This window comes from Pelodiscus sinensis, chromosome 10 (genome assembly GCF_052426305.1).
Source record: "Pelodiscus sinensis isolate ZL-2025 chromosome 10, ASM5242630v1, whole genome shotgun sequence".
Taxonomy (NCBI): Eukaryota; Metazoa; Chordata; order Testudines; family Trionychidae; genus Pelodiscus; species Pelodiscus sinensis.
The window spans coordinates 52184177-52210534 of record NC_143061.1 but is presented as its reverse complement, the minus strand read 5'-3'; the positions used below and the strand labels follow the sequence as shown (position 1 = coordinate 52210534).

Genomic DNA, 26358 nt, shown 5'->3' with positions numbered 1-26358 from the left:
CTCAGATTTGTCATTTTGCCAAATTAAACAGTTCAGATGGCAGGTTTTCCATGTCCCTAGTCTTTCTTGCTGCCTGCCTAGGAATCCTCTCTCTCTTTCAGCTGTGTCTGTTGGGCTAGAAATCCAAACACCATATTCCATCTGATGAGGACTACTAATTTATAGTAGAAATTTAGAATTTTTTCCAGTAGTGTCCTCTATTTATTATTTTTTATTATTAATTATTATTATTATTAGCTGTGCACTGAGCAAAGCTTTTCACTGAGCTGACCCAAAAAACCCATCGTGTCTTTTTCTGAGTGGTACCAGTTGAAAACAATTTTTATTTCAGACCATACAAATCATCTTACATTGCTCAACATAGAATTTTATCTGCCATTGTACTATGTTGCTCATCCCACTGAAGTTTTTCATGGGCTTTACTAATCTTGACATAACATTATTTAGGCTCATGATCTGCAAATTCTGCCACATCACTGTTTACCTCTCTTTTCCAGATCATTGTCACATAAAATGCTACCCCTAGCACAGAACCTGGAGACATTCCACTATTAAACTTTTAGGGGAAAACGAATCATAGACCCAACCTTTAAACACTCATAGTACACCAAGTTATCATACGTCCTCACAATGTGTTTAATAAAACACAACCAGTAGCCACCTTACAAACACCCTTAAGCAGATATACAGCAGCAGACCGCTTGCTCCTACCTGATGCCACTTTGGGTTGATTACCCACTATTCCAACAGTTCTTCCATTCATCCTTGCAAATCCAACAACGATGTTCCTGGCATAAGAGGGCATGATCTCAAAGAATTCCCTCTCATCAACAATCTGTAAGAATGAGATTCAGACAGAATCCTCATATGGATACACATGGTGTAGTTCTGGGACTTACAACAATATCAATGTTACACAGAAAACCCCCCCACTGACGAGGAATCAGACAATTTTATTCTCTTTCTTTACAAATGTAATTGTCAATATATACTGGATGCTGCATTTACTTTTGAATATATTCTATTGAGGTGCTAAAGAAAAGAAGGACAATCCAGGGAACTACAGACCAGTCAGCCTTACTTAAGTCCCCGGAAAAATCATGGAGGAGATCCTCAAGAAATCCATTTTGAAGCACTGGGAAGAGGGGAATGTGATCAGGAATAGTCAACATGGATTCACCAAGGGCAAGTTGTGCCTGACCAATCTGATTAGCTTCTATGATGAGGTAACTGGCTCTATGGATATGGGGAAGTCAGTGGATGTTATATATCTTTACTTTAGCAAATCTTTTGATACGGTCTCCCACAATATTCTTGCCAACAAGTTAAGGAAAGATGGATTGGACTGTAAGGTGGATAGAAAGCTGGCTAAATTGTCAGGCCCAATGGGTAGTGATCAGTGGCTCAATGTCTGGCTGGCTGGCTGGCTGCTGGTTTCAAGTGCAGTGCCCCAAGGATCAGTTTTAGGGCCAGTTTTATTCAACATCTTCATAAATGACCTGGATTAGGGGACGGATTGCACCCTCAGCAAGTTTTCATATGACACTAAGCTAGGGGGTGAGGTAGATACGTTGTAGGGCAGAGATAGGGTCCAGAGTGACCTAGATAGATTAGAGGATTGGGCCAAAAGTAATCTGATGAGGTTCAACAAGGACAAGTGCAGAGTCCTGTACTTGGGATGGAAGAATCCAAAGCATTATTACAGGCTGGGGACCGACTGGCTAGGAAGGAGTTCAGCAGAAAAGGACCTGGGGATTACAGTGGATGAGAAGCTGAATATGAGTCAACAGTGTGCCCTTGAAGCCAAGAAGGCTAATGGCATATTAGGTTGCATTAGGAGGAGCACTGCCAGCAGATCTAAAGAAGTGATTATTCCCCTTTATTCGGCACTAGTGAGGCCACATCTGTGTCCAATTCTGAGCCCCCCCACTACAGAAAGGATGTGGACGCACTGGAGAGGGTCCCAGTAGTGAAGGGTCCCATTTTGGTGAAAGGCAACCAAAATGATTAGGGGGCTTGAGCACTTGACCTACAAGGAGAGGCTGAGGGATTTGGGCTTAGTCAGTCTGCAGAAGAGAAGAGAGTGAGGGGGGATTTGATAGCAGCCTTCAACTTCCTGAAGGGAGGTTCCAAAGAGGATCGAGAGAGGCTGTTCTTCCTAGTGATGGATGGCAGAACAAGGAGCAATGGTCTCAAGTTACAGTGGGGGAGGTCTAGGTTGGATATTAGGAAAAATTATTTCACTAGGAGGGTGGTGAAATACCGCAATGGGTTACCTAAGGAGGTGGTGGAATCTCCATCCCTAGAGGTTTTTAAGTCTTGGCTTGACAAAGCCCTGGCTGGGATGATTGAGTTGGGGTTGGTCCTGCCTTGGGCAGGGGGCTGGACTCGATGACCTCCTGAGGTCTCTTCCAGCCCTGTGATTCTATGACACCAAAGAAAATCTTTCAACGGATTCCCCTGTAATGAGGGCACTTTTCTAGTTTGCAACACACTAATACTTACCTTGGATGTTTATAAATACTTGATAATAATCTGAAGTGTGTGCTTTATTAAAGACTGATCTCCAAATGTTAAAAAAAAGTAAATGAGACACACAAGGTGGATGAGGAAATACACACACACATCTATATAATTGTTTTGATCAGCATTGGTTGGTGAAAGACAGAAACTTTTAAGTTCCACAGTTGTTTACATCTCTTTTTTTAAACAAACCATTTTCCTTACATATTTAGTATGTGTTGCAGTCCTCCGTGAAGTCAAAGCATTTTGCTTCTTCAGAGAAGATCAGTGCATAATTCTTTGTGTAATCCCATACACATTATACTAATACATGCAATCTGTGTAATGCTATCTAAGTAACTGGTGTTGCACAAAATGTAAGAGGCTCATAACAGAGCAGAACTGAAGTGTAATTTTATTTGCACAGAAGCAGCACATACTAAGTCAATGGCATCTATAGAACTGAGACAGAAAAACACAGCAGAGCAGTCTCCCTGAAAAGCAGTTCTTGGCCATGTTCTGCTTTTACCACCTGAAGGGATCAGGCAAGGAAGGTTCTTCAAACCTCCCTTGTAGCCAAATTCCTTTCTGTGCCCCACCTCCTCAGAGGTCAGGGCTAAATTCCTCATATCTGCCTTTAAACCTAGGAACAGACTTCTCATTCTGTGATCTATAAAGTGATGTCCACAGAAATGCAAAGCAAAGTTCAAATGTTCGTAAGTGTGCATAAGTATAGATGGAGCAATAGTTATACCTGTATTATTGTCGCCTAACATATCATTATGAACCCGTTTTCTGCTGTTTAAAATAACTTTGCCTACCACCCATGTAGGCTGCAGTTTTCCATGCTAGATGTTGGCTTCAGAATATTTTGTTCAGTTTGAGTAAAGGCAGTTCAGCTATTTCTGAGGACCTGGTAAAGGACAGATAGGTAGTTGTAATAATGCAAAAAATATCGGCTCATATTTTAAACAGCTCTGTGCCTGGGGGGAGAATTTTCAACAGTATCTGGCCTAGGAGCAGAAGTCCTGTTGAAAGTTAGTTGGACTTTTCTAACTCACACAGGCACTTGTGAAATCCCAACCCTCTTTTGGGGCAGGTGCTTGAATTTTGGCAGACGAATAAGCCCTTTGCTTACCCCCATGATAATTCACCCAGAGGTGATCTAATTTTTAGCTCTGGGAACAGAACTTGACAAGGTTTATGCCTTAATATTCAGAACATTCCATCCACAGTGAGCATGCTCCTAGACCCCACTAAGTCGCTAGCACTATTCTGAGGTAACTTCACAGAGCTGAACTGCCAGATAAAATGCATCATTACTCTTATCAAAATACTATTCAATTACAGAGCTGTTACACCATGATTTCTGCGGTTTTATCTTTTCCACAGAACAATATTAACATGCCCATGCACATGAACTGTATTTTAGCAGGTAGGCAAATATCAGCCTTTACCGCCTATTTCACAGGGTAGATGGATATTGGACAAAGTCAATTCTGTCAAATTTCAGACTATAGCTCAATAAGGAAGAGCCAATTCACACCTTTTTACACTGCCTCTCAGAAAATCTGAAAAATCTATGTGCCAGGATGCCAGTACAATTGAGCTATTGTACATGTACCCTATTGCTTCAGTATGTTGCACATGATCCCCTTGTGTCTGTTCCACAGAGGATAACAGCACACTACTGCTGACAATTAACATTTAACTCAAGTAGTAGAGTGCTGAGCCATGAATCTGAAGGTGTAAAATTCAAACCCTAATGATAACCTGCAGAGGATATTGTAACAATTATATATTTTTGTATTGTTATTTTTAGTTTTCGTATGAAATAAAATATGACACAAAAAGCTAAGTGTTTCTATGAATAGATCTGAATCCCCGAATAAAGTATGTTTCTCTTTTAGTTAGGGGAAACGGTACAACACACAGCATTATTTAAAGAAATAAAATGGGAAGGGCTCTAAGGTGTGCTTTTTATAGCTTTTTTCTCATCCACCTTTTAAGAAAAGAACTGTGAACAATACTATCTTCCATTTATGTGACTTATGAGCATTTGGAAGAGGAAAATGAGTCAAAGATAAATCCTAAATCTGATATTCCATTCATACACCAGAATGCTTATTTTTGCAGTTTTATTTCCCCTGGGTTTATGATCAATGCATGGAGAAAGAATTATCTTAATGGCTACTGTGAAGAGAGAGTTCACTGTAAGTGGGTCTCCTGTAGCATTCTGCTAGTCTGCTTCGAGCATTTTGAGCCATTTCATAATTTGTCACATACTGTAAATACTTTTCTTTAAGAACAGAAGGCTTACCGAATGTACAATGTCCACCATATCATAGGCTTTAGTAGACTCCATTGGGACAATTGTGTCCAGCTCAGGAACCAAGCGGTTACTTCAGACAAATAAAATGCAAAGTAATTAAAAATGACATCTACAACCACAAAAATCAGATTAATTTCTATACAATGGGAGGAGTTACAAGTGCATGTCTTCTGTATGGAAAGAGGTGGCCTCTTGGAGGATTGCAGGATCTGTACATCTTCCACCTGCTGCAGACTCTACTGGCCACTAACACAGGAGCTACAAAGAGGCGGTGGGATGGGGAAGACACAGAGAATATTCTGGCCTGGGAAGTGTTAAGGGGGAAGAAGCAGCAGCAGGAGATGTTTTAGGGCAGGGGGGAGCAAACATTTTTGACTGGGGGCCACTTCACAAATTTTTGAAGTGGCCCTGGGCTGCCTTGGAAGGGGGGGTTCAGGTGGAAGGGGCGGTGCCAGGATATTCTGTGCTTCCCCAAACACAGACCCTGATTGGTCTGGAGGTGGGAGAGCACGCAAAGTTTTTGCCCCCCCTCAGAGAGAACTGCCAGCTGTTCCGAATTGCTGGCAGTTCCCTCTAGGTACTCATGCTCCTGGCGGTGGGAGGAGACTTTGCGTGCTCCCCACAGGTCAACCAGGGACTGGGGAGGGGGAACACGTGAAGTCTCATGTTTTCTGCCTCTGCCCTGCAAGGGAGAGCTGCACTTAGAGTCAACCGCCAGCTGAGCAGCAGCTGGCAGTTGATTTTTAAGTGCTGAGCCCCCTGCAGGGCAGGAGGAGACTTCATGGGCTCTCTCCGACCCTAAGCCCTGATTGGCCTGGGGACAGGGGGAGCGTTGCAAAGTCTCCTCCCACCCTGCCCCCCGGCCTGTAAGGAGTGTGCAGTGCTTAGAAGCACTGCACCCCTTGCAAGGCAGGAGGAGACTCTGTGCACTTCCGCCCCTGCCCCCAAGCCCAGATTGGCCTGGGGGCAGGGGAGTACCAGGGCCTTTGCAGGCCAGATCAACTTGCTTGGTGGACTGGATCCAGCCCGCAGAGGCCCTTTTGCCCACCCCTGTTTCGGGGGAAAGGGGACAAGTCTTTCATTTCTGTCTCCCTAATTGTTGGGCTGGAACACTACTGTGATGGTGCGAGGGAGGGAAGCACCAATGAGGAAAAAGTTGCACATAACTATCCTCTATATATCAGCCCTAAAGCAGTGATGCAAATCTATGGGCTGTCATCTTTCCTGTCTGAATTATATGGCGGTGAGGCACCTCTCTTTGGCTTTCTCCACTGGCCATAAAGTCTTTTGCACAAGGAAGAATACATTTATTAATGGGATAAAACTGGCAGGAATATACAGTAAAGTTTTTCATGTTGCTGTTACAATAGTCTACTTAAAGGTTTCCCTAAAATCATCATCTAAAGGAATCCTTAATTTGAAAAATGCAACTGAGTTTGATTAAATCATGTTAAAGCTAAACATCTCAGAAACATCAACTGTCCAGAAAATGTTTTTGTAAATGGGTAAAAAATTCTGCAAGATACTTGGGAATCCAATCTCAAGTAACCTTAAGGATCTGTACAATGGAAACATCAAAGCGTTGCTCCAGGAAATAAACAGAGCTCTGGAGTGTTGGAGGAATAACAGTCTTTTGGCAAGAGAGAACAGCCATTGTGAAAATAAATGTTTAGCCCGTGATACCCATGTTGTTTCACAGCCCTCTTCAAATAATAAAACTCCAGCAGATATTCAGAGGATGCTGTTTGAATGTATATAAGAGAAAGTTGAGAGCGCGTGCAGCTACTTTCCACAGACTCACAAAGCAGAATGGACCAGCTGCTCCAAACAGTATAAGGTACTATGAAAGCAGACAACGTAGGCAGTAGTGGGTTGAGGGACTCTAAACCAGGCAAATACTAATTTTTAATTGGACAGGCGAATTGTGGTAATATTTCTAGGTTAACAAAGATTAATAAAATTACATCCCCCAGAAATCTGGAGGCACCCTTTGGCATGGGCCCCTGTAATGGGGGGGGGGGGTCTATAAACCTCATGTAGATGGAAAGGGAGAAGAGTTCCTCCTGTTTGCAAACAAGCAGCTTGATCACACCCCCATGCAGCTGCCAGAACTGACAATCATGAATGCAGGAGCACAGCTGCAATCAACAGAGAAAACAAGACCTGCTATAAAAGGGAGTACAGACAAGGAAAGGGAGGCAGAAAGGCCAGGGATAACAAAGGGGTGACAGCTCAGCACCAAGAAAATGGCAAGGACACTAAGGGAGACTGCAAGCCCTACAACTGAAGAGCTGATAGATTTAAATGGAGTTGAGGGTCCAATAATGGACCCAACTGAGGATAAACTAAGGAGGTTCAGCGAGGAGAGGCTGAGACCCCTCAAAAGACCACAACAAATGGTGGTGACAGCCTCCCTTTGAGTTTTGGACAGTATTATATTTATTTTTCAATGCCTTTGCCTACAGTCCAAACTTTAACACAAGGAACTAGAGAGTTATACAGAGTAGAAGAGAAACGGGATACTCATGGCTGATGGATTGTGTACTAAAGAGAGTCTTCCAACTCCTTTAGTAAACAAACATCAATTTTTATTGGCCTTCTTTCCATCAGATGAGTACTTTCAACCTAGGTATTATGGACCTGATCAGAGATAGTCAATGCCTCTAATTTCCGTGAGCACAGAATAAAACCCTATATTTCTCAGCTCTGGAATGAAATTCTTATATAGAGGAAACTAATTTAAATATCATCTGGACTAACAGGAAACAAATATAACTCATAAGTCACATCAGTATTTACTGCCAATTTTCCTGACAAGAAAATATCTGAATATATGTTATAACAGGACAAGAATTTAGGCAGATGCATTATCCCAAAGGAATGGGCTTTGATTTGGGGGAAAAGGATCAGCAATGTTGTTTTGTGGCACTATATAAGAAAATACATTTTAGATCTCGGTGTAAGTACCCACTCTCCATATGCAGAGCTCGCCACGCAGCAGCAAGCCCCGCTCGCCAGCCGTGCGGTTCGGCACGCTGCACATGTGCAGACCGCGCTGCGCATGCGCTGATCGTGCTGTGTGGCTGTGCCAGCTTGTAATCTACTTGCCACGGGTGAGTAGATTACACTAATTGTCGAGCCCTGCCCATATGGATGGAGAGACATGTTGCAGAAATTGTGGTGCAAAAAGGTTATGTTATGCATATATGGTGGAGATGTCAAAATGTTAGAGCCCTGAGATATAGTTCATAACCTAATACTACAAAATGCTGACACACAGAGATTCTTTGGTAATACTTCTTCCTAGTAGAAATGGATCCCTGTGTGAAGGGGGAGGGCAGTACAGCCGCATGGGAGGGGTGGAAAGCTAGCTCTTGGGAGCGGTGGCTCCATGTTCTGCTCCTTTCATCACTGCAGTTCCCAGGAGAAGCTTGTGGATCCTGGATACCGATTTATATCCATGGATATAAATGTGTTTCCGCATAGGGCTCTAATTACTGGTAGCCCCTCTCAGAAAAAAAATGGCCATTATTAGAGGAATTCTTTAAAAAAAAAAAAAAAAACACCCACATGGCATGCTACTCACATGGAAAATTTACTCACTGAGTTCATGTATGGGAAAAAGATAGACTACAAAAATAACACTTACAAATGTCTTGAAATATTAATAAATATAATAGGATTTCTTGGTTTCTTAATCTCTCTCTCTATATAAAAAGTGTTTCCTGCTGGATGACAGAACATCATCATCGTGTCAACAGGCTCTCAACAAAGCGAAAGTGGCTAGAGAGGGGGTAGGCAAGCGTAGCGAGCAGAGGGCGTAGCCCCATAATATCAGTAAAGACACAAATGTTCTCCTGTTTAAAACACCATCCAGGAGAGTCTGTTTTTGGTAAGAAGATCTGTTCTGTAACTTATTTCTGCCTAACAGGAACACAGGATGAATCTAAACAATGATCGGTTAATACCGTATTTCTGGTAGCTTTGGGACAATGGTTTACAAAACTGCTCATAATTCCTAAACAAAGAGCTAACGAAGTACCCAAATATGCAAAGGCATCAATGTAGAACCAGTGAAACTACAAAGCTATACGCACTGGGCCTTTGTGCTGCTGACATCACCTCTCCTCACAAGCCACAACTCTGGCCTCCTCCCCAAGGGAGTAGAAGCTACCAATATCTGATGATGATTGCTCTCCTGGACACTCAGTGGGAGAGCACACTCCCTACAGGCTGCTCCAATATGCCATGAAGCACCATATTATTGAACTACATATACGTCATAAATAACGTGTGGTGCTGAAATCATTGTCTTTGCTCACTGCTATGACCCCATCAGCCACATCCAAGTCCCTCGGTTGGTTCTTCCATCACCTCCACATCAAATACAAGCTTCTTGTTTTTACCTGTAAGGGCCCTTCCTAACCCAGCCCCACACTCCATAGCTAATCTAACCTGTAGCAACATCAACCCTTGCCTTTATTCCACCAGTGTTCCCATCCTGTACCACCTTCTTCTATCAAACAGCTTCACACTGTCTTCAGGTTGCCCTTATGCCCAAGAAAAACTTGATAAAATTCAAGCAGCCACTTCCTTATCCTCCTTAAGACACACCTCTACCATGCTGTCTACAAAACATAACTTGATGAGTATGATTAGGCAGCACATGGTAAACTGGATTGTCTGTCCTTCAGGGCAAGGATTGACCCTTGTCATAATCTGAGCCTAACACAAAGGGTCCTTTTGTCGAAAAGCCGCTCTTCCTCAAAAAAGGAGGTTTATGTGGCTTTTTGACAAAGGAAGGGTCGCCAAAAAAGCCGCGTCTTAACTACTTTCACTTTCGAAAGCTCTGCAAAATCCCACAGAATTTGCATATCTTCTTTCGACCGTTCCTCGTAGTCTAGATGAGCCCTATAATAATAACTATAAATAGACTTGACAAAGTATTGCGTGTGCACATATACATGTTGCAAGAGGGAATTCATCAGTGAAGAAGGCAAAAACCAGAAGCCTAACTGCAAGATGCTCATTTCCACGTATTCACGCGGTCAGAAAGATGCAAGATTATTAAACTGATAAGAACATTTAAGATATTACATGCAAGCCCCTCACTTACCTAGGATCATGGCATTTGCGAACTGGGGCTGGATCACGATTACTGAGAGGTAGGTAATTAAAAAACTCCCTGAGATTGAGCAGAGCATCTACATCATTCTCAAAAGCTCTGTGTGCGACCCCTGTAGAAAAAGGGAGGGAAAGAAGGAAATGAAAGAGAAACTCTAGAAAGGGATGGCAAACTCAGCCACAGGTTTTCCACCACAACCCAGTAAAACACTCTATAGTCGAGTTAAAATTACTTAAAGGGCTTGAAAATCCATTTCACTTCCCCTTGTATGTGAAAGCAGCATATTATTTTCACTTAAAACTTTCAACGTACTCCCAGTTGTTGTTATCCCATCGATACACTGCAAAGTGCAAAAATGACTACTGCTACTCAATGCTCAAAACCCAATACCCAAAGCCCATAATCTTCAGTGAAGAATTTCACCTGGAGGCTCTTAGTGTGAAAAAGAAATTCTAACATCTATGCTGGAACTGCTGCTTCATTCAGTGTGGAAAACTGGAGCATATGTTAGCTAAGTAAAATAACTAGGTCTCACCGGATACTGAAGTGTGTGTCTTTGCTCCCCCAAGCTGTTCCTGAGTAACATCTTCATTGGTGACTGACTTGACTACATCAGGGCCGGTGATGAACAGATAGGATGTGTCCTGAAAAAGTAGATTGTCAAGTGAGAGTTCTAAGCTGCAACAGCACTTCACCGATAGGAAACTATAAATGATTTTCTTCCGCTCTCACACTTTCCCTCAAAGGGTATGAAAAAAGGTGAAAAAGAATAAATTCCTTCAAGATCCCTTTTTTTAAAAGATGAGTCGAGATTAATTCAGCAACATTTAGTCAAAAATCTCTAAAGAATTTAATAATTTCCCACAGATTATGTGTTGTTGATCTGGATAAGATACTCTGCATTCCTCAAAGAAGACTGAGAATGAAGGCTCAATCCCTGGCCTTAAGTGAAAAATAAAACCTGAACTTAATCCAAAGGCACTGCAGCATCTCTACAGTTCTGGCATTCTGCCCCATCTCTTACTGTTGATATATTGACCTGTCTACACAATTCCTCTCTCAGCTTATGCAGAAAAACAACCGGGGACAAAAGTTCATTCTGGTTTATACACAGTTGCATCTTCAGTGCAATTATATTCTTTCCCAAATTAAGCAAAATAAAATCTTGTCTGTACTAGACTGAGATTTTGGGACAGTAATATACCACCTGCTTTTTCTGTGCAAGCCACAAAAAAATTTCAATGAGAAGAACTGCCAAATTCTGTAATGTGTATTGCCAGCTTCAATATATCTCTTGTACAGTCAAACACACAAAGCACACCAATGGAATGGAGAGTTAATTTTTTTCTTTGAAGTCTTTCTGTTACCAGTGATCTTAGATATAATCAACTCCCATAACAAGTGTCCATCTGTAGCACTATATAGGGCTAGGATGCTGCTCCTGGAAACTCTGACGAAAGCTTGGAAGATCATTTTTCTCCTTCCCCATCTCCTCCAATGGACCCTACCTAAATAGCTGCGTCCCCGCTAGCCTTGTTTCAGTCACTGATTGCCACAAGCTTAAGAAGATTCCACATCCAGCAGCTCCTTTTACATTATAGGGCTCATATATAGGCCTTCCAGAACCCTCTTGCCTGACATTGTCACACCTGGTATGATGACTCCATGGTGACTTCATAACTTCATGCTGACTTTGTATGTAAACAATGTTTCCATTATGTTGGTTTACAATACTTAATTTACATGCAATCCGAGGCAGACAGGTGAATTTACATCCTTTGGATGGCAGAAGCCTATTTGTCAACTCTGCCTTAATGCAGTCACTTAGAAACATTTTATATTTTTTTTTACACACACACCTGCGTTTCTTACACAAATATTATATGATAGAAATGTAGCCGTGTTAGTCTGGTGTAGCTGAAACAAAATACGGGACTACAGGCAGTCCCCGGGTTACGTACAAGATAGGAACTGTAGGTTTGTTCTTAAGTTGAATCTGTATGTAAGTCGGAACTGGCGTCCAGATTCAGACACTGCTGAAACTGACCGCCAGTTCTGACTTACATACAGAATCAACTTAAGAACCGCAGGCGTCCCCAAGTCAGCTGCTGCTGAAACTGATCAGCAGCTGATTCCAGGAAGCCCGGGGCAGAGCAACTCTGCCTGGGGCTTCCTGTAGTCAGCGCTGGTCAGTTTCAGCAGAAGCTGACTTGGGGACGCCTGAGGCTTTGAGACGGTCCCCAGCAGACCAGAGGCACCGGGAGCGCAGCGGCAGCGGGGTGCCGCGCCTCTGAGGCTTTGCTCTGGCAAAGCCTCAGAGGCGCGGCACCCCGCCGCTGCTGCGGCTTTGCTCCCCGTGCCCCTGGTCTGCTGGGGGGGGCGCGCAGGTAGTGCCCGCCCCCCCCCCCAGCAGACCAGGCTTTTGTTGTGAATCCTGGGGTAGAGCAGCTGGGGTGCTGCCGGGTTGGTCCTGCAGGGACCTACCTGGCAGCCCAGCTGTTCTGTCCCAGGCTTGAGATTCAGCCGCTGTTGAAACTGATCAGTGGTTGATTCCAGGAAGCTGGGGGCAGAGCAATTCTGCCTCCAGCTTCCTGAAGCCAGCCCCTGGTCAGTTTCAGCAGCAGCGGCTGAATCTGAAGCCAGTTCTGACTTACATACAAATTCAACTTAAGAACAAACCTATAGTCCCTATCTTGTACGTAACCCGGGGACTGCCTGTATTTTCTTCCACTATTTGATCTGAGGAAGTGGGTCTGGCCCACGAAAGCTCCTCATCTAATAAACCATCTTGTTAGTCCTGTATTTTGTTTCAAATATTATATGCACATACATTTCACAATGCTATTAAAGAGCAGTGTGATTGTGGCTTTTATTCAAGACCTCACATGACATTCTTTGGGGACAAATACATGAAAGCAGTGTGCTAAGCGCAGTGAGTTTTGATAAGCTTGCTAAGAGTTGCTGTTACAGAACAATGAATGTTGGCACTGAGGAATTCTTAGAGCCATATTTACCTTCACCATGAATGTAAAATCTGTTAAAGCAGGTGAGTAGACTGCTCCACCAGCACAAGGACCCATGATAAGAGAGATCTGTGGGACTACTCCTGAGCTCAAAACATTTCTCTGCAAGAGCAAAGAAACAAAACGAGTTATAATAAAAGCATCTTGATTCTTACATCCCTGCAAAAGCTTGCAATAGTCCAGGGATGGGGAACCTACAGTCCACAGGCTGGATCCAGCCCCCAGCTTACTTGGATTGTGTCTGCGTCAAACCTCGGCACCTCCCCTCTTCGCGAGGGCTGTAGTCCAAGCACCGGCAGCCCTGAACCAGGTCAGCGAAGTTTATTTTTGTTCTTGTGAGACATGTCAGTGAGAGTTGTTTATTTTATTTTGCTTGTTGGAAGTCATGTGAGGAGGTATGTGGTGTTTTTAAATATTTTTTTTAAGCAAGTCACAAGATTTACAAAGATTCCATGAGAACTCTCAATGACAGGCAAGAGAGGAACATAACTGCTCAAATACATTCAATTTTACAAAAATGAGATGGGAGAATGCAGACAGCCTCTGTCAATGTGAGGAATGGCTAGAGTTTCTGTGCCACACCTCCTTTTAATTCTGTTTCATTGGCATGCTCAATCCTTCATTACGGGACCATCTGTGCTAGTCACTAGCAACCCTCCCCTACTGACTGCCTCTCCCTACAGCACCACTGTACTGGCATCAATCCCTCCACAACATAAGCCAAAACTAACCACCTTCTCAAAAAGCATCAACAATGTTTTCATATTATTGTGGGGCATTAGGCTGGATCAGCTGAAACACTTCCAGCAGAAACCCTTTTGGTTTCCACATTTCTCATTAACTGAAAGAGCACTTAACACCCAAAATCAAGTTGGTGTATGGGCAGGGGCGGCCCGTGAGCCTACGCGAGCTAGGCAGCTGCCTAAGGCAGAACTGGAAAAAGTTCAAGAAGGGCGACAAAGATGACCACATGTTGAATAGTAATAGAGAGGTAGTCGTGTTAGTCTGATCCGGCTAAAACAAAAGGAAAAACTATGTAGCACTTTGAAGACTAACAAGATAGTTTAATAGGTGATGAGCTTTCGTGGGCCAGACCCACTTCCTCAGATCATATTCTGGAAGAGAATTGGCATGACCATATATACCAAAGGAATACAATGAAAAAAGCGAACACATTATTAAACTGACAAATCAGATTTAGTATAGAAGGTGGGGTGAGGGGGAGGAAGGGAGGGAATAGCTATTTGAGTCAATGAATGGCTAATCAGGGGTGATAAGTGGGAAGCTCTCTTTGTAATGCTTAAGGTAATTAGCATCTTTGTTAAGGCCCATTTGTAAAGTGTCAAATTTAAGGATGAAAGAAAGTTCTGAAGTTTCCCTCTGTCATCTGGGCTATGTCTAGACTGCAGGCTTCTTTCGAAAGAGCCTCTTTCGAAAGACCGCGTCTAGACTGCAGGCGGATCTTTCGAAAGAGCAATCCGCTTTTTCGAAAGAGAGCACCCAGCGAGTCTGGATGCTCTCTTTCGAGGAAGCCCTATTTACATTGAAGAACGCCTTCTTTCGAAAGAGGAACTTTTGAAAGAAGGCGTTCTTCCTCGTAAATTGAGGTTTACCGCCATCGAAAGAAAAGCCGCGTTCTTTCGAAATGATTTTGAAAGAACGCGGCTTGAGTCTGGACGCAGGGGAAGTTTTTTCGGGAAAAGGCTACTTTTCCCGAAAAAACCCCTGAGTCTGGACACAGCCCTGGTGTTAAAGTCTCTTTGAAGTAACCACCCGGCTTGCTGCACCCGCCCCATGCCGCTTTGTCTCCGCGCTGCCCGTTCCCCACGCCTCCCCTGTACCCCGGATTCCCTGCTCTCCCTCTTCCCTGCGACACTCTGGCTCTGCGCTACCTTTGCACCCTGCTCCCGTCCGATACCTGCCCCCAGCTCTATGCTGCCCGTTCCCTGCACTGCCCCTAGACCCTGATCCCTCTGCCCCTCCCGTTCCCCGCGTCCCATTCCCCATGCCTCAACCGCACCCTGCACCCCTCTGGCTCTGTGCCTCCCATTCCCTGCGTCACCCTTGTACCCCCCCCCCAGTTTCGTGCACCCTGTTCCCCCTGTGGGTCGGGAGTGAGGGGTGCTTGTCCATAGGGAGGGGCTGGACAGGCCAGGGAACAGGCTGCTATGACCCAGCAGGGAGTGAAAGGTGGAGTTCACTTGACGTGCCTTTGCCATTATGGAAAAAAGCAAATGAAAATGCTATTTGCTATTTATAGGGCTAAAATGCCAGGACAAAAATGAAAACAAACACCAGAAGGGTGCAGGTGCCAGAGGATTCTGGGGGTGAAGCAGAAGGGCAGACACCCGCAGGAGAGGGACCATCATCAGAGGAGAGAGGCAGGGCAGGTGTGTTGAGGGAGATGTTAGGAGAGGGGATGAGGATCAGATCAGAGTACGGCTACTGGAGGAGTGGGCACAGGGGGAGAGAAGGGCTGGTGGAAGGGGGCAGGTCTCAGGAAGGCTGAGGGCAGTGAGAAGGGCAGGAGTCAGGACAGCAGGGGAGGGTGAGGGGTTGGGGGGCAGCAGGCACCAGGGGAGCTGATGGAGCAAGGGGAGGAGACAGGGCAGCAGAGGGAAAAGGTAGAGGTTTATAAGATATTTATTAATAACTTGGGTGATATTTAGTAATAACTTATTAGTAATTACTGTTCTTATTCTTATTAGGAATTTATGCCATTAAAAAAACACTTTTTGGGGTGGAGGGTGGCAAGTCCCTTTTTTGTCTGGCGAGTAGGGTTTTCCAGAATTTGTCGAGACCTGATCATGCCAATTCTCTTCCAGAATATGATCTGAGGAAGTGGGTCTGGACCACGAAAGCTCATCACCTATTAAACCATCATGTTAGTCTTTAAAGTGCTACGTAGTTTTTCCTTTTGTTTTAGAAAGATGACCACGGGCATGGAACAGCTTCCAAACAAGGAAAGACTGAAAGGAGTAAGGGTGTTCATTTTAGAAAACAGACAACTAAGCGGGATATGACAGAGAGCTACAACATGAAGAATGGTGTGAAAAAGTGAATGAAGAAGTGTTATTTACGCTCAATACGAAAACCAGGAGTAACCTAATAAAATTAATAAGCAAACAAATGGAAACACTTCTTCACAAAATGAACACTCTACTTGTGGAGTTCATTGCCAGGGGAGGCTGTGAAGCCAAAAGTATAACCGTGATAAAATAAGAATGAGATAAGCTGATGATAGTTAGCTGTATCAATGGCTATTACACAAGATGGTCAGAGTGTAACCCCATGCTCGGGGTGACCCTAAACCTCTGACTGCCAGAAGCTGTGAGGCAAAAACAAGGATGGATCCTCTAAAATTCCTCTGCTCTGTGCACTATAGAGATGTTAAAGACTAGTCAACTAGTTGACTATCTGATAAGCATTTGCTTATCGGACAGTCTTTTGACTAGTTAACTAGTCGATTTCCCCCCCCATGCCTCTACAAGATAAAGGCAGCAAAGGGCACTGGGGGATAGAGGGGGGAGAGGGAGGTGCTGGGAGAAGGCTAGAAAGAAGGGGTGGGCATGAGGAAGGCAGGGATGGAGCAAGTCATGTGTGAGGGGTACTTCAAAGTGGCAGCGCTGCACAGCTGTGCGGTGCTGACGCTTTGAACCCAAAGGTGGCATTTCAAAGCAGCAGCTGCCATGGAGCCCAGGGTCAGCTGGGAACTCCTAGCTGACCCTGGGCTCCCTGCGGCATTTCACTAGAACCCGGGGTCAGCTGGGGACTCCACTGACCCTTTGAAACGCCGCCTCCTGCCAGTAAATTTTTTAGCAGGCTGGCCAGCAGCCCACCTCAGTCCTGGTTCATGCCGGATATGGGACCTACCGCCGCTGTGGCTCTCCATTTAAAGTGTATTAGGAGGCAGCCTGGTTCAGTTCCGGTTCATGCTGGGTCTTGGGAGTTCAGCTCCTTCCCTGGACAGGAGATGATGCCACCTTCTGCTGCTGGCTCTGTTTCAGAGGCAGCAGTACAGGGTGACAGACAGTGGGTCTGGGAGTGGAGCTGGTTTTTAAACTGACTCTCTTTGTGGACCAGCTCCCACCTGGGACCCCACGCTGCTGCCTCTGATACAGGGGGCTCCTCAGAAGTGGGGCCGGAGCGCACTGGCTTCCGGCCCCAGCCCCCCGGGGACTATAGAATAGTCAACTAACCAATAAGGATTCATAAGGTTAACTGACTATTCAATTAACCGATATTTAACTTCCCTAGTTTTTAGTAAAATCAGAAACAAAGAAGTCCTTTAGCACTTCTGTCATTTTCATATTTTCTGTTATTGTTTCCCTCCTCTCTTGTTGAGAAGGCGCTCGCCCTGTCTGTGGTCTTCCTCTTGCTCCTAATGTACTGTAGAATGTCTCTTCCTGCATCTCTTTGCTTTTACTGTTTATAGATGCTCTTGAAAGAGTGTCTGCTATAAGATGCTCTTTGCTGGGTTTGTATTCAATAACTACAAACAAGGAGGAACGGACTAGATTTTTGGTCAGAAGTGAGGATGTGCACAATGATAATTAGAGAGCATCATGCACTACCAAGCTACAGAACAAAGCCTTAAGAGAGAGTAGGTCCACCAGTATCAAAGCAGGGAGCAGAGATCCAATCTGATTTAAAGAAAGTTCTTTTCTGACATATATCTCAGCATATGCATAGGACGTTAGACGTTAATGTGACTCAGAAGGTAGTCTATTATATTTCCGTTGTATAATAATAATAGATGTTATATAGTGCTTTTCATCAGTATATCTCATCCATTAGGTCACTTACCAAGAAGATATCAGCATAACCAGCCAAAGACTCTACTCCTTCCTGGATACGGGCTCCTCCAGAGTCATTCAGCCCAATTACAGGAGCCCCAACCATGACAGCCTGATCCATGATCTAAAGATAAACACATAAGCTGCTGATTAGACAAGATCCAGCTAAAGCTGAAAAAACAGCAGAAGTCAATTAAGTTTACTACTATGTACTTGCCACACACACAATAAACCTCCAACAGAATAAAATAACTACATACTCCATACTAAACTCACACAGTTACAAAAAGAATCATTCAAAGATCAGGAAATGCTACAATTAAAGTCATTTGTGTAACCTTAACTCCACCCTTTGGTGTGTGGGTTATCATAGTCTTCAGTTGCATGATCACTTACAATCTTTGGTCTCATTCTGCATGAAAATTAAATGATTCACATTCAGGTAGTCAGTGGTACAATAATTTTATCCTCAGTGAGGGTGCCCTGTCTCATAGTGCAACACCCAAACAATGCAAGAACCCCCTGCCTTATCTGCTATATGCACATTGCTTTACAGTGTTCTCCACCCAACCTGTGAAATGAATATGGCGTAACTCTGCATAAAAAACCTAACAGTACATGATCATGTAATTAGCTCTCATGTTGTAAACACACATGTGGAAGAAGTGGATAATAAATTTAAAGTACATTAGGAACTGACAAGGGGAAGAAATATTGTACAAAAATACAAGACGGTAAAGGCTGAATAAGAGAGGTGTATTTTTCTCAAAGTAGCAACAGCACCTTGCCTTACGTTATTAGCAAATTGAAAAGTCCAAGTCATTCTCAGATCTGGTTATTAAAATCAGTAGCACAATATAGTGACAGGGAGTCATTGGCAACTTGTTTTTTTCTCCTCTTACCTTGCAGATCTTTTGGGCATGGGCACCAGACAAACTCCCTCCAAATACAGTAAAATCCTAAAAGAAAAAAAAATTGCACATAGAAACAGTTCAATTGCCAATGAAATTATATCCTTGCATTAGTATTTTCAAGATAGTGTTGGGGTTATATACTTGATACCTGACCTTCTCAGTTACATATTGGTATAAACTAGTAGTAACTCCAGCTACTCTGGTGTAGAATTAATGTGAGATCAGAATCTCACCTTGCATTCTGAGATTCATGCAGCCTAAACTGATCTCTTCTTTCTAGAAGTATCCTCATTCTAGAAAACAATTTTTAAATGTCAACCTGAAAACTTGCCTCACACCATGATGTGAACTGTTGTTACACGACAGTAAACTTTAATTCTGTCAGGACAGGACTATGGGGATACATCTACCCAGCACCCTAAACTTGAAATAAGATATATAATTTGTGCTACACAGACTGCGTATCTTATTTCGAATCTATTTTGAAATAGCTTCTTTTGAAGTTTGTTGCGTCTACACAGCGCCAAATTTCAAAATAACAAGCCATCCTTTAACCCTTGTGTAACGAGGTTTACCAGGATGATGAAAAAGTGCGCCTGTTATTTTGAAAAATATTTAAAAATAACAGGCAGCCTGTGCAAACACGGAGTAGCTATTTCGGGATACCTCTGGTATCCCAAAAGAGCTGTGCAGTATAGATATACTCTAGCTGATTGCTCCAGTTCTGTTGTTCCTATGGACGGTGCCTGCCCAACAGTCAATAGAAGTAACAGTGTTATTTGATATAAGCTAGTCAGCTTCCCACTTCCCACCCGAGCTATGGAGACAGACTGAGTGAGACTATCACAGGCACAATTCAATGCTGCTGTTACACGTGGGAGAAGTGTTGAGCAAGGATCTTATTTCTGACTTCATTCCCTGTGACAGCATCAAGGATCATGCGTGTGTTGCTGATGAAGAAAGGGTTTCAATGAGCCTAGAAAGTTTCAGAGGGACATAATGAGAGTTTCAGGCCTCAACACATGATGCAGAAGCAAACTCTTTAACTCTCACCTCAGTGTATTTCCACCCATGTCTCCCTTCCCATTCTATTTTACTTTTGCTTCCCCACCTCCATTCTTCACCACCTTGATCACTAATCAACCTCCGGTGTTTCTGAGGAAAACCAACTTTTACCCATGTTTCTCACTTCAGATCTCTATTTTATGTGTATTATACCACTACACTTTATATCAGAAATACAGGCAGTCCCCGGGTTACGTACAAGATAGGAACTGTAGGTTTGTTCTTAAGTTGAATTTGTACGTAAGTCGGAACTGGCGTCCAGATTCAGCTGCTGCTGAAACTGACCAGCGGCTGACTACAGGAAGCCCGAGGTAGAGTTTCTCTGCCCCGGGGTTCCTGGAATCAGCCGCTGATCAGTTTCAACAGCGGCTGAATCTGGACGCCTGGGACAGAGTAGCTGGGGCGCTGCCGGGTAGGTCCCCGCAGCACCGCTCCTCGGCGCTCCCGAAGTCAGCTGCTGCTGAAACTGATCAGCGGCTGATTCCAGGAAGCCTGGGGCAGAGCAACTCTGCCTCGGGCTTCCTGTAGTCAGCCGCTGATCAGTTTCAGCAGCGGCTGACTTGGGGACGCCTGGGCCAGAGCAGCTGGGGTGCTGCCGGGTTGGTCCCCGCAGCGCCCCAGCTGCTCTACCACAGGTGTCCATGAGAAAAGCCTGGTCTGTTGAGCGGAGGGGGGCGGCGCACTAGCTGTGCGCCCCCCCCCCCAGCAGACTAGGGAGACGCGGGCAGTGGGACCGAGATGTGCCGCGGTCCCACTGCCCGCATCCTCCGCGGCTTTGCTCCGCATCTCCCTGGTCTGCTGGGCCCCCCCCAGCAGACCAGGGAGATGCAGAGCAGCTTTTCTCGCCCGGGAGGACGCAGGCGGCGGCGCATCTGGGCGGTTCCGCTGCCTGCGTCCTCTGGGGCGAGAAAAGCCCCATTCGTAAGTACGGATCCGCCGTAAGTTGGATCCGCGTAACCCGGGGACTGCCTGTAATTAATTAATGTACTGTGTTCTTCCTTGATTTTATTTTCTCTCCTATTCATATGGGTATATTTTCCTCCTTTACTATCATTGCCTGTATTACAGTAGCATCTCAAGGCCCCAGTTGTGATCCAGTTTACAGCGAGATGTAAACTAAACATAGCAAGACATGACACCTGCCCCAAAGAGCTTCAATCTAAATCAGACAACTCAGATGAAAGGGGAAAGGGAAAACAGAGGCAGGGAGAGAAGTCACTTGCCCAAGCTCACACAACAATGACTATTTTGGCTAAGGTAATTGTCACAGGGAGAGAGAGCCTCCATTAATGGAGGTAGTCTCTGTCCTTTTGTGACTAACAGGTGTGCCTTGGCAAGTCCTGGACAAATGTAGGGATGGTACCTAGGAACAGGAGCTACATAAGGAAGCTTGAGAAGTAAGAAAAAGGAGAGATGGACCAGAAGCAAGGAGGCCTGGATAGCACAAGATAGAAATTGTGGAGCTGGAAATGTGGCAGGGAGCTGGGAAAGAACCCAGAAGGAATGTGTGACTTTTACTAAGTCAGGACAGGCAGACGTTGGCTATGTTATAGCTCCCTTTGACCTCTGGAATGCCATTAAGAGCACAAAGGGGATAAGCCCTGGATCCCTTGGTTCAAAGCAGGGCTACTCAGGATGCAGCCTGTCTGTTTGCAGCCCGTGGTGCGATTTGGGTTTACGCGGGGATCAACATGCAGCCTGCGGGTGGGAGCCAAAACAAAAAAGTAGTCAATATAATGGTCTTCTGTTGAGATGTGTTTTAGTAGTTAAATTCCTGGACTGTCATTGCTCATTAAAAATGCTGACGTACGGGTGGAAATTGGGTAACTACTGCATTTTATTAATATCAGCAGAACTGACTGAAATGGGGCCTGCATGTTGTGTAGTCTTGCCTTAATCTTTGTATTCATGCCCATCAGTGTGAAAGAAGCTTTTGCATATATTTTTGCATATATATATATATATATGCAACCTCACTTAAGTTGTGGCCCTTGGCATGTGCTGAGAGTATCATTGTGGCCCCAGGGGCGTCCAAAGTTGAGTATCAGAGGGGTAGCCGTGTTAGTCTGGATCTGCAAAAGCGACAAAGAGTCCTCTAGCACCTTACAGATTAAGAGATGTATTGGAGCATTAGCTTTCATGGGCAAAGACCCACTTCGTCAGATGCATGTAGTGGAAATTTCCAGAGGCAGGTATAAATATCAGGCAAGAATCAGGCTAGTGATAACTAGGTACATTCAATTAGGGAGGATGAAGCCTACTTCTAGCAACTGATCTGGAGGTGTGAACACCAAGAGAGGAGAAACTGCTTTTGTAACTGGCTAGCCATTCACAGTCTTTGTTTAATCCTGAGCTGATGGTGTCAAATTTGCAGATGAACTGCAGCTCAGCAGTTTCTCTCTGAAGTCTGGTCCTGAAGTTTTTTGCTGAAGTTGAGTAGGCCTTGTTTAAAGGAAGACTGGGACTATAGAAGAGCTGAGAGTGAAAAAAGGCAGCAGAGACAGAGCTGTCTGAGTTATAAGATAGGAATTCTCTGCTAATGTCTTTGAGACATTGGTGTTCTGACCCCAAGGGTGTATTGGAGAAGTACTGACAGGGACCCTGGCAGAGGGACTGAGGCTGGGTTTTTGCAGGGCAACTTTCTGTCAAAAGGCGATACCTGAGAAAGGCAGGGCCTGTTACAATGATAATCTGCCAAATACAGACATGAATTGATCAATGCTTTTATGACTAGATAAAGGCTTCTTGTGATAACTGGACCTGCATGTTCACCCTAATTGTAAGATTAATTGGGAGATTAACTATTTAACTTGTTTTTGAGTTTTTTAAAGGAAAAGGCTTTGGAGAAAAACTGGCTAGTGGAGTGACCAAATTGACTGTCACTTTGTGATGGGGCATCTGCCCTGCACTGGCCCTTTAAGAGTAAAAACCCAGCTCTGGCAGAGGGCGGGAGCGTTGGATCCAGGAGCAGAGGCAGAGACAGCGGATTCGGGCCCACTTGAGGCCGTATAAATAAGGGTTCCTGGAGAGGTGGAGACTAATTCTCACTCTTGCTCCAGCTGTGGAACAGGACAGACCTGGCTGCCTGGAAAGCTAGAGGCTTCCTGACACAGAGCAGGGCTAGGGAAAGGCAGACAGAGCTGGGGAATCTCTGGCCAGGCAAACTCCCAGGCTGCAGGGACTGAGATAAGACCTGAGGCAACTAGGGTTGCAGGGAGGCAGCCAGGGCAGCAGAAGGCAGCAGGTCCACACCTGTTGCCAATGATGAGTGGCCATGCCTTGGGGCAAACTGCAGTCTGACAAGGGCTAGATGAAGACTGACAGTAGATCACGGAGGCAAGGTAGGCATAGGGGGTTTGGGGTTCCCTGAGAGGGGGAGTACCGCAGAGTGTGGAGGCCCTGCAATAGGGCAGTACCCAGAGGGAAGGAACCAGAGTCTGGGAGGGATGCGGGCCCTAACACAGGTGGTGGAGCCATTAAAATGTAACAGCAAGCGAGACATTGGCCAGAAGGGGGTGCTCCAGCACTGAATGAAGCTGATTCCCTGAGTAACCAGCAGGAGGTGCTATGGCAGTGAATCCCACTGTGGTACACATAGGGTTGCCAGGTGCCTGGTTTTGAACCAGACAGTCCAGTATTTGAGCTTTCTGTTAGGAAACAAAGTGAGAAAATAGAAATCAGAAAATAGAAATGTCTGGTATTTTCTAAATAAGATGTAATGTAGATTGTGATGTAATGTCAAGTGTGTCTGGTATTTTTGTTGAAGCCATCTGGCAACCCTAGGAACACACCCCTCCCACTTATTGGGACTCTGGGCTTTTTTTTGTTCCAAGTTTGGAAAGTGTCTGACCAGACGGACACAAATGACTTTGCCACCTCCACCAGCTTTAGTTCACTCCTGAACACCAGAGGAGATGTGAGATTATGGGTTCACAGTAGCATGTACTCTCCACCCCGACCTTATTTTTTCTTTCTTTCTTTCTTTCTTTCTTTCCCAGCCCTCTCTTTTTTCTCCCCTTCCATCTAGTAAGAGTCTAATGAGACCATGTTTTGCAACACTGCTGCAAACATGCAATGTTGAAAAGACAACTAAAAGTAGTGCCCTAAAAATAGGGTTCCCAGGTGTCCAGTTTTGAAACAGACAGTCCAGTATTTGAGCTCTCTGTTCAGAAAACAAATTGAGAAAATATAAATGTGCGGTCAAGTGTGTCTGGTATTTTTGTTGAAACCATCTGGCAACCCTACCTAAAAAGCCCAATGCTGGTTCAAGTTTGTCAAATCTCAGGGTTTGCTTTTCAGCAGTAAGAGTCAACTCCAGAGAAAGAAGCTGCAACTTTCTATTTTTACTATTTTTTTCTCTTTTGTGTATTTGCCCTGTTTTATCTTCTTAGAACACAAAAAAGTTTCAACCCCCGCCTAAAAAAAAACAACTTTAAAACAATTGTTAAAAGGATATTTGAATGTTGTATTTGGCATTGTACCAAGTAAGCTGAAGTCTCTTTATACCAAATCCTGAACTTTGTTTGACATGCTTTAATGCTGGACAATGATGGGCTTATGTTAACCTCTTTGGCTCTTTGGGCCCCTTTAGTCCATCTAAATTAATACAACATTTTTGCCATCCGTGAATAAGCTTAAAGGATTAAATTCATGCTGAGAAGCAGGCACCTTGGCAAACAAGCAAAGGTTTCAAAGTTGGTTTAAAACAAGAGCTTGTTTTAAAATGCTTCAATATGCCAATACTTGTTTAAAATACATCTTCAAAGTAAACAATTTTTTTATTTAAAAAAGGATAAAACAATTGTATTAAGTTCACTTTTTGAAAATTATTTTAACAAAAGCTTTGTTTTATGTTTTCCTCTTCTTTTAAGGTTTGTAGTTTCTGTAATTGTAATAATTAAGAGAGTTTAATAAAAATATTTTAAGAGGGGAAAAAGTGTCAAAAATAAAGAATTGTAAATATTAAAGATTAAGTTGCTAATACAGACCTTTACTAAAACACCTTCATGGGGAAACCCTCCTTCTCCTCATTGTTGATAAAATACCATCTTAATTTTGGGCTGCTAAATTACATTTCAAGCCACCACAACACTAACAACTATTGTAGCTCCAACCCTGTTTGTGATTGTTTTGTGATTTAGCAATTTCCTTTTTTCCTCTATTTTGTTGTTAATGTCAGTCACTGCAGCTATTGTTTTGTGCACATAGACAGCACAGTGTTAGTGTCACAGGTTAAATCCCCATGATGGGCTAAAGTGCTACAGTGGCTGTGCTCGGGGCCCCATGATGACTTTCGTGGGCCCTAGGCACTTTTGCCTTCATGGGCCCTTCCCACCATAATAATATCAATATTAAAAATTATTTTTAATATAAATTTAAATACTTTCAACATTTTATGTTTTTCAGTTTTAGGCAAAATTTAATAGATTTTCGTGGGCCCTAGAAGTTTCATTTTTTTCTGATCTGAGAAAAAAATTAAAAGATTTTCTTCGACCCTACAAGTTTATTTTTTTTCTTCTGATTTTAAAAGAATTTAAAACATTTTCGTGGGCCCCTAAAAGTATTGTGGGCCCTAGGTATTGTGCCTATTGGATAAGTCGGCCCTGGTTGTGCTGTCTTCACAAATGTTGGTGGTGGTCAAACAGGAGGGCAAAGTGTGTTAGGGTATGTCTACACTACAACGTTAATTCGAACTAACTTAGTTCGAATTAGTTAATTCGAACTAAGCTAATTCGAACTAGCATGTCCACATTAAGTGGACCCTGAACCGGGCTTAAGGATGGCCAGAAGCAGTGCCGGTAGGGCATCAGAGGAGGACTTAGAGCGTGGAGATGCTGTCTCAGGCTAGCCGAGGGCTGTGCTTAAAGGGTCCCGACCCCCACCCCGGACAGACAGTTCTCATGGGTGCCCCGCTTGCAAAGCAGTCCTGGCTTAGAGTGCCCGGACTACCCACACTGGGCACATCACAGCACTCGGCCATCAGACCGGCTGCACTTGCCGCAGGCTGCCATCTGGAGAAAGGGAGCAATTGGGGGGCTGCAGGAGAGCTTCCACCCCCAGAAGCCCGCAGAGCCAGCCCAGTCCTCCCCATCGGGGGCACATGCCCCATTCCTCCCTCACCTCCTTCCACTTACCCTTCCCTAGCCCCTCTTCTTGATGTACAAAATAAAAATAACGTGTCTTCCAAAATGGAATCTGTCTTTATTGAACAAAACTGGGGGAGACTGGGAAAAGGAGGTGGGAGAGGGGAAGAGAGAGGCTGGGAGAGGGGAGGGCAATTAAAATGATCAGGGGTTGGGAACAGGTCCCATATGAAGAGAGGCTAAAGAGACTGGGACTTTTCAGCTTAGAAAAGAGGAGACGGAGGGGGGACAGGATAGAGGTCTCTAAAAGCAGGAGTGGGGTGGAGAGGGTGCATACAGAAAAGTTCTTCATTAGTTCCCATAAAGAAGGACTAGAGGACACCAAAGGAAAGGAATGGGTAGCAGGCTTCAAACTAGTAACAGAAAGTTGTTCTTCACAAAGCAAAGAGTCAACCTGTGGAACTCCTTGCTGCAGGAGGCTGTGAAGGCTAGAACTAGAACAGAGTTTAAAGGGAAGT

General features: G+C 44.3%; 1 protein-coding gene across 1 annotated transcript in view; it reads right to left on the bottom strand.

Annotated features, from left to right (window-relative positions):
- The window catches only part of PCCB (propionyl-CoA carboxylase subunit beta), a 75709-nt gene that overhangs the window by 31329 nt on the left and 18022 nt on the right, over positions 1 to 26358 (bottom strand). The window contains exons 4-10 of the mRNA XM_075937379.2: positions 18681 to 18737; positions 17789 to 17902; positions 12974 to 13084; positions 10495 to 10603; positions 9951 to 10071; positions 4823 to 4904; positions 712 to 835 (exon numbers count right to left, since the gene is read on the bottom strand). Coding sequence (XP_075793494.1) covers positions 712 to 835; positions 4823 to 4904; positions 9951 to 10071; positions 10495 to 10603; positions 12974 to 13084; positions 17789 to 17902; positions 18681 to 18737 — 718 coding nt within the window. The remainder of the gene's footprint in view (positions 1 to 711; positions 836 to 4822; positions 4905 to 9950; positions 10072 to 10494; positions 10604 to 12973; positions 13085 to 17788; positions 17903 to 18680; positions 18738 to 26358) is intronic.